At 38.1% G+C, this 9,019-nt stretch overlaps 1 protein-coding gene across 1 annotated transcript in view; it reads right to left on the bottom strand.

The window, feature by feature from the left end:
- UNKL (unkempt family zinc finger-like) overlaps positions 1 to 9,019 on the bottom strand; it is a 61,605-nt gene that overhangs the window by 23,820 nt on the left and 28,766 nt on the right. The window contains exons 9-10 of the mRNA XM_009320516.1: positions 3,135 to 3,323; positions 904 to 966 (exon numbers count right to left, since the gene is read on the bottom strand). Of these exons, the coding sequence (XP_009318791.1) occupies positions 904 to 966; positions 3,135 to 3,323 (252 nt within the window). The remainder of the gene's footprint in view (positions 1 to 903; positions 967 to 3,134; positions 3,324 to 9,019) is intronic.

Raw genomic sequence — 9,019 nt, 5'->3', positions numbered from 1 at the left:
GTAGGGAAAAAACCCCAATGTATACTTTTAAACTGGTTCATGTGCTATCACTCTTCTATACGGAACTCATGGGATCCACCTCTATCTTGTGTTTTCTCTCCTTATTTATTCTGTACCACTCCTCCTGCTTTTTAAATGTAAGATACATTTTAATCCTCCACTTTAGATTATACACTCCTGTGTGGCTGCATGAATGGCAAATGGTAAAACTTCTGTTCTCATTTATCTTGATCATTGTCATTACAAAGCATCAGGGTTCTTGTTCTAGCAGTGCAGGGCTGGCAGTTTTAAGCTCCTTTGCATATATAGAATGACCTCTAACACCTGATGGATTTAGCTTCATAACGGGTCAAATCTATGCCCTCTTCCCTGTCACTTTAACTATTTTTCTAGTTTTGAGCATCTGAAGCTTGAACAACTGTATCATCATCTTCCTTCTGGCCTTCCTTAAATTTTATCAATCCATCCCAAATCAAGTTAATTCAAAATTTCACTGTGAAAACTCTGCCATGGACTTGCTATTGTCAAAAGCATCCTCAAATTGCCTCATATTCTTCTCATCCCTGGTACTCCCTGCAGCACACATCTATTGTACATTTTCACAGAACCTAGAGCCAGCTGCCCAGGACCATGTCCAGACAGCTTTTGCATAACTCCAAGGAGGGAGACTCTACAACCTTTCTGGGCAACCTATTCCAATGCTCAGTCTCACGTGCACAGTAAAAAAGTACTTCCATACGTTTAGATGGAACCTCCTGTGTTTCAGTTTGTGCCCGTTGCCTCTTGTCCTGTCACTGGGCACAAATTTTCCTTACATTATGTTGTAAAGCGCCACGTAACTTTGAAACTGCATTAATTATCAAAAAGGGCAAAATATTTACAGTGTTTAGCTTTTGGCAATACCTGCTTGTTGTCTCGTTCATTTGTTTTCTGCTGATTCTCAGCTGGGAAGCTTCGATGCTTTGCCTGAAAGAAGAAAAATCTCTGTAATATATGAACTTAATGACTCATTCCTGTAAAATATATTATTAGTTATGAAGGGTCAGTGGCATCTCTGTAATGATATCTTCAACAGGCTGACTTCATTTCCCTCACTGCAGTCCCATGTGGAGAATTAAATTTTAATGATCATAGAGTAAATCTACATGAAAAGGAACAGCAGTTGCAGTTGTTCCTCTTCCATGCATAATTGAGCACATGCAAGTTATTTCTGGTCCAAAAATTGAGTAGCCATGTTAGCATTATGCTGTGACAGAAATAACATGTCCCAAATGCTCACCAGCTGGGGAATACTGAGAAAGAGAAAAGAGGCTGGTGGGATAGAAGCCTGAGGTAGTCAAAAGTTGGAGTGGAACTGCCTAGATTTTCCCTTAAAGTGATCATGCTACAAATAACAACACAAAAAAAATTCAAATATAAGGGCAGATTTTCTTTGAACGCCATTTTATAATAAGGTAACTTTTGAAACAAGTGAGACATACTTAAATAAAAAGGAATTCTAAGCAATTTCTCTTTGCCCACTGTGTTCTTGCACAGCAGGATCAAAGGATCTCTGTTCTTTTCAGGCCAGTAATTTTCAGGGACTTCCTGAATTGCAGTAAACTCTGCAAGGTGCTCTCTGTCTCCTTAGGAAAAATGGTTCTTTCTGCTGCCTTTGAGCAGTCTTGTGTCTGTTCCTTGTTTCCTTTGGGAGATTCCTAATCTGTCTTGCACTGAAAGCTCCCTAGCAGTAACAACTCTCCTCTTTATATGCCTCCCACCACTCTAGATACTTTATCAATTGCAAAGTCCATCACTGCTTTCTCGCTAGACAGGTTCAATGTGGCCACTAAAAGGCAAGCACATGATGTTTTTGCTGCTGAGAGTACATTACTCACTAATTGTGATCAAAACAGCAAAATACATCTTCACCGATGGTTACATAATTTCTCAATTATTGCTGCCTCATGTCCAGAAAGCAGCCATTTGATACTGTAACTGCCTTGCTTCCATGATATTTGATCAATGATCACTTGATCCCTATATTGGGAGATGGAAATCTTTCCTGTCACAATGACCAGCTCTTTAACTATTATAGCCTGTCTGAACATCTACATGTAAGAAAGCAATCCTGCCTGGAGAACTTTACTCTAGAGTAATGATCTTGCCATCACCTACAACAAGTTACCATTCACAAAACTCACTTTCCTTCCTTTCATTCTTCTTCCGTCTTTTACTTCTGCGCTTCTCTGTGCATCTCAGGTTAGAGAAATCAATTCTGAAAAGTCACAGGTTTGCAAGAAGGCTGATCAGCTTGGCTGCAGCTTATTTAAATGTGCCATTGGAGTATCTTTTTTTAAGCAGTTCCTTTCTGATAATTTAAAGTGTAAGCAGTATTATAATAGAGCGAGAAAAAATTAGCTTTCAGCGTTTTTCTCGCAGGCCAACAGAGCTGTTTCTATCCCTGAAAAATACCAGTCTTCCCTTCTCCCAACTGTCTCTAGCATTGCCTGTTTTCTCCCCACCCCCTGACTAAAGGATTATAACTCCTCACCAACTTCAATTTCAACCACTCTCCTCTCATTGCTAATGCTACAGATCTCTCTCTCTCTCTCTCTCTCTTTTCAAGAGGCTTGTTATATTTTATCATCTATGTCTGTCTCAACAATGAACTTGTCCACGGAGACGCAGCTGCGGGTGGGAGAAGAAACAGACTGAAATTAATCAAAGATTGGAACTCATAAATAGTATCAACAGCCAGAAACTAATGCATCTTTTCACCATCAATTTTCAACAATAATTAAAACTGAATCCTACCAAGTCTAGCTATCTTTTTTTTTTCCATTGTTATCTTGCTCTGTTCTTGGCAACACGGGCTTAAAATGACAATCACAACATTTCTGCAAAGTTAGAATTAACTGCATGTCAGCTGAGCTGCAGTGACTGTTTGCATGAGTGTTCTTGGCCTGTGACAACTGTAAAGTAATTTGATACAGTTTAGCTCCCTAAAGAAGTGGGTTCCAAACTCTGTGTTCTAAATTATCAAAAATCAGTGCTGATACGCGAGCTGATACACGAGGCAGACAACATTTTCTGCTGAATCTAATTTAACTTAAGATTGCATTTGTACTTCTAGACCCATATTATTCACATACCTGATCTTCTCGTTCAAAGCCTGGTGCTTTTGGATAGCTAGATGTTGGTGAAGAAACACCTGATGTGCCAGACTCAGAACACAAAACGCCATTTGCTAATGATCTCTGTCTATAAAGAGGTCCAAGGGGTGATAAAGAACTACTGCTACCAGAACTTGATGTTACAGTTGGACTTGAAGAACAGGAAATCTGTAGAAGACAGAAAACAGTGTCTAATACACTCTGATTTTTTTTTATGTTTACAGCTATAGTCTCCTTCTGTAACACAATCAGTCGAAATTATAAATTAATTTCAGTCTTACGTAAATACAACACTAACTTCAGTTTATTTTGATATATTTTTGGTATTAGCTTAAAAAAGTAGCAGATGACAAAAGTAACATGGAGCTATTGTAAATATACAGACTTCAAAAGGAGATGCATTTGTACACACGAATATAGCCTTGTTTGGTCCCTACGCACAAAATGAATCACAGGCGGAGATTACTTAATGGATATTAATTTACAATAAAGGAATACTTGCTTTCTGACAACCCTGATTTCCATTCATTCATATACTTCTTAATTTACAGTTTAATGCAAGCATTATACAACATTTCACTCTTTTAAAAGAACTCATCCAGATCAAGCCAAGCAGTTCAAAAAGAAAAAGACATGTAGAATCTTGGCAAAAAGGATCTCAATACTTGTTTGTAAATCTCAAAAGGCTGTTTTCTGAGATTCTTAAATATTAAAATTATTGATTAATAAATTAACATTTTAACATTTAAAAACATTATTGAATTTATAGTTTTTAGTTCTGCTGTACATTTTCCAGAGAGTTTTAAACTTCTAAAGTAAAAGGCTTAAGCTGAAGGTACAATCTGTAAATAGGTCTGGACAATTTTTTTGCTAAAGGTACAATTCTGATCAACCTGAAATTTATGAACTCAGGTGCCAGCATCCTACAATAATATGTTTGAATGGAATTGTGGGCATTGCTTGTTTCTACATTTTTTAAGTAAACTGTTCAATTTTCTTAAACTAGATTTATAATGAGATTCACAAAAGCAGTACGGAAATAGTTGCATCCTACATTTATGCCTAAAAGCCCAGTGGTGAGAACACTCAGTGATGATACACGTTTCAATCCCGTCTGTACTTGTTTTGGAACAGAATCTGCCAGCTCTCAAGGAACTGAACTAGTCAATACAATAATGGAGTGAAATTCTGCCAAAGTTGTTTTGGTTTGTTTAAATACAAAATACACACTGAATCGGACACACTAAACAAGAATAACTATATAGTTTACTGTTAATCTCTCAACTTAGGGTTAACCCTAACCCTTAATTTTATTCTATGCTCCAAAGAATGTGAAAGTATTTTAAGCAAATCAGGATTTTAACAGGAGACACCTCTCTCCCCAGAATAGTATAACCTCATAATGTCCCTCCTGAGCAGCAGGAACTTCAGATTCAAATTCCTGTAAATCAGGTAGAGGACAGACATGAACCTAGATGAGGTCTTAACCCTGGACAGAAAAAAACCACCTCCAATAAATGTAAGCCCTATATTTGATGAAGATTATTACCTAGGCATTCACTCACTCCTATCCCTACAGAAAATCTCCTGTCACGAACCTTGTATGTGTGGAGTTCTGTGATGAGATCACTTCTGAAATCCAAAGACAGCTTCTCTACGCAACAGCCTGAAATGCACATATACCCTGAGAGCTGACAGAAGAAGAGTGGGCACCACAGCAAAAATAATTAAATTGATAGCCAAGGATTACTCAGACAAAATTCATTCTGAAGTCAAAGGCTGAAGAATTCATGTTTTGACCACAAGCTTGTTACAACATGCAACATTTCTCTTTCTGTTACCATTTACTCTAAATCCAAAACTGAGGATTGCCCCTGTGCATGGCAATGCTAAGTTTGCAAATTTTTTCAGCTCTAAAATACTGAAATCCTTTCTTTATGCTAGACAGAAAAAGAAAATAAAAGGACACTGCCAGGAAAAAAAACATTGCTCTTAAGTGAAATTAAAAAAAAAATATTTTTGGGGGGTCAATAAAAGTATGCTAAGGTATTCAGTTCCATATCAAAAGATTTTGAAAACTTTTTATGAATAACATAGTTGCATCTTTTAAGTACACTTCAAAATATACTTCTGGTAGCACAAGACTGCTTAACGCAGCAGACAAATATGTAAGATAAAATGACTAGACAGGGAAGGCAGACTAACACCCGAAGTAAGATACTAATTTAGATAAGCTACTGACTCAGTTTAAGGATGAGTTCCCTAATCTGCACAGAACATTTCTCAGATGTATATTTCATGTCCACTCTTTGAGCTGGGCAGGCAACAAAGATTATTTTACTGACACAGGAAGATGTACATTCTGATTGCTCCCCTACAATGTGACCTAAGGAAGACCAGGGGAAGAGGGAGGAAGGAAGGTAGCCATTACAGATTACTTGTCCTGGAGGGCTACCTGCAGACAACAGAGCCATAAGTGGGGCACGGTGCCCTTGTTCACCCAGAAGTACTAGGCTTGAGGTACAGAGTTACTGGTCAAGATCAGATGATATCAGGTATGTAGACCATTAGATAAGACCATAAGGTGCCACTCATGTGATCCTTCTGGTTACAGTAGGTATCAATGGTGGCATTAACATATATCTATAGCTGTAAGCATTAAGAGCTTACAATACAATTTTGTGTAGTTTTGCTCTGAAAAACTAAACTAAAACAATTGCTCAACCCCCTAAGATGCAGGCAGCATTATCTGATTACATTCACGTTGAGGCTTTTGGTCTTAATCTCTGAAGAGTCCACCAGGATGACAACAGACAGAGACAGCCTCTACTCTGTCTTTTGTATTTTTCAGAAAAGAGAAGTTAGTTAAGTTTTAATAACTGGATTACACAGTACCACAAATTTTGTGACTCAACTTGCAAAGAAAATACAAAGAACTCATGCAAATAAAGCAGGAAAAGAAAATGGGTCACGCAACATCCATGGCAGGTTAAATACACAAGCAAGAAAAAAAAAAAAATTCAAACCTAGCCTGAATTTACAAGGCAACTACATAGAAAAATCACTCTTTTTGGTCTGAAGTTATGATTTAGAATTTATTCCTCTCTATCTCCTGTCTGCCCCTATACTGTATGTTTATTCCCCTAATAAGAACATAAGAAATGCCCTGCTGGGTGAGACCCAGACTAATATCCTGTTACCAAAAAAGGCAAGAGGAGATGATATTTAGGGAGAATACCTGATCCTGGTCGTTATCTGTGGTCATCAAAGATAATTCTTGAGGCAGAGAAAGTAAATGGAGGATTTTTCAGACCACCTCCCTTCCCTCTGTGAGAGACTCCTCCAGGTCTGGTCAAGATGCTCTGGCCCAAAATGTCAACATTGATCAGGACCCTCTTCCTTTTTGCCCAGGCTTGTAAGAAGCATCTCCTCTACAACTCAAGGCTAGGTGGACTCCACAGAGAAACCATGACAGGTTACACTGCCACTCACATGACAAGAAATAATTTATTCTCAAATATTCATTCATCCCTTATGGCTTGCTACAGTATACCTGCAAGACCACTGCTCTTGTATCTCTCATCTCTCATGCTCTTTGCATGGACTAAGATACAAAGAACATCTGAGAAATGTCAAGAAACCTATCACTAGAAACAGCCATACAACTTAGTGCAGTATTGATGCCAAGATGGTGAGCAAACGAGTATTTTGCATCAAGAGGGACTTGTGATTCACAGTTAACATGAAGTCAAATGTCAGTATTAACATAAAATGAGTGTGATATTAGTATTAGAGACAAAAAGAGTGCAAGATGGGGAAAGGGAGACTATCAATGCTTACTTTTTGTTCCTCGATGCTGCAGAATTTACATTTTGGTATCAGTGTTGGCATGAACGGCAATGTCCTCAGCACTACTGACGCTAGGAAAATCTGTTGCCAATTGCTAGTCTTAATTTTTTTTTTTAGGCTGCTTCTTCTTTATTAAGACAGAAGCACAAACAACAGAAGCTAGAATTCATACAATTGCCTCAACTCTGGAGGAAGCCTTCAACATGATCTTTGGAAACTGCTCTACAAATGTAACTTAAGATTTGTGTCATTTGATTTTCTGAGTGTGGGATAAAGAGGCCCAACAGATTTAAGTACTCTTCAGGAATGCATCCCTCCTAAAAATGGATATCTGCTGTGCTGTGTAGTCAAAGACATAAGCACAGGAAGGACACAGTTCAACCCCTAAGGATTTAGAGTCTACTTTAATTAAAAACCAGTACTTGGTGACATTCCGTACTTTACAGAGGCTCAGCTGTAAATTTTCACAAATTCACTTTTAAGCTTAACTAAACACTGCAGTTGGATACATTTCAGATTACCTCTCACTTTCACAGATGTTACAAAAGAACAATTTTTTCAATTTCGCATCTTTGCTCAAAGCAATAGGAGGACACCTGAACATTTCTGACACACAAGTCAAAAGATGCCAAGCTTGCCTTACCAAGGGTCACATCCTCATAATGTTGTAACTGCACAGACCTTGGCCTCTTAGATTCTTATGAAGAACTAATTTGTCACTATTCTTCACTGCAACTAAATTGCTTAGAAAAAGAGCACGTAGAACAAGCGACACATTCTTTCTCTTGGTTCTTGCCCACTCTAGGCCTTTGCTTACAGCTGAACTTCTATAAAGAAAATGAGGAAACGTATACCTATAAAACTAGTTATATTTCCTATGAAAATAGCAGCTTGAGTTTCTTGATTTGCATTATATTTTGTGGCTTTAAATGTACTGTTATATTGCCTACATTTGTGGGGGGTGAAGGGGAAGATGACAGGAAGAGAAAACATGTAGGTTTTTTTAATTAAGCTGTAAAAATTATTTTGCTCTCAAGTAACTTATTTCCTTCCTACGTCCCTCACTGCCTCAGAACATTAATTCCACAGTAAAGGAAGCATGATTCATCACCATTGTTCAGACTTAGATTATGCAGACGTAATCAGTTGCATTATCACAGCTTAATAAACTATTATTTCCCAAATGAGTGCGGTAACTGATCATGTGCACACGGCCAAGCCATCTTAGTTATGAAGTAAAACAGACAACTTGAGGCTTAATGAAGGCAGCAGAATGTTAGCACCGAGTCTGCAATCAGGATGAGCTATGAAGGCACACAATCTTTACCGCAACTGAGCTGACAAGCACTGACTCCTTAACTGTGCTAACTCGAATGTGTGATCAAGTACTTACACATCTTTGATAAACTTTATAAAACAAAGATGGTGCTGGTTATCCTATCTTCATCCATTGTGATCAACATGTATCCTATGCAAATATTAAATCTTTTAAATACATCATGGACTCTGGGCATAATGACATCATGGCCAACATTTCTAACCTTTTACTCTTCAAAAGGAAACTATGATTTATTGCTCTGAGCCTAGAAGGGCTAACATAAATATTCTATAATTGATAAATGCAATTAATCTTTGATGTATCTCATATTTAATCTCCAGAATAAACAGCAAGTTTTCCTATTAATTTTGCAGTGCCACAAACTTGAACAATATTTCATAGAATCATAGAATGGTTTGGGTTGGAAGGGACCTTAGAGATCATCTAGTTCCAATCCCTCTGCCATGGGCAGGGACACCTTCCAGTAGACCAGGTTGCTCAAAGCCCCATCCAACCTGGCCTTGAACACTTCCAGGGATGGGGCACCCATAGCTCCTCTGGGCAACCTGTCCCAGTGCCTCACCACCCTCATAGCGAAGAATTTTTTCCTTATATCTAATATAAATCTACCCTCTTTCAGTTTAAAGCCATTACCCCTTGTCCTATCACTACATGCCCCTGTAAAAAGTCCCCCTCC

This window comes from Pygoscelis adeliae, unplaced genomic scaffold (genome assembly GCF_000699105.1).
Source record: "Pygoscelis adeliae isolate BGI_AS28 unplaced genomic scaffold, ASM69910v1 Scaffold173, whole genome shotgun sequence".
NCBI classification, from domain to species: Eukaryota; Metazoa; Chordata; class Aves; order Sphenisciformes; family Spheniscidae; genus Pygoscelis; species Pygoscelis adeliae.
This window is presented reverse-complemented; position numbering and strand designations above follow the sequence as displayed.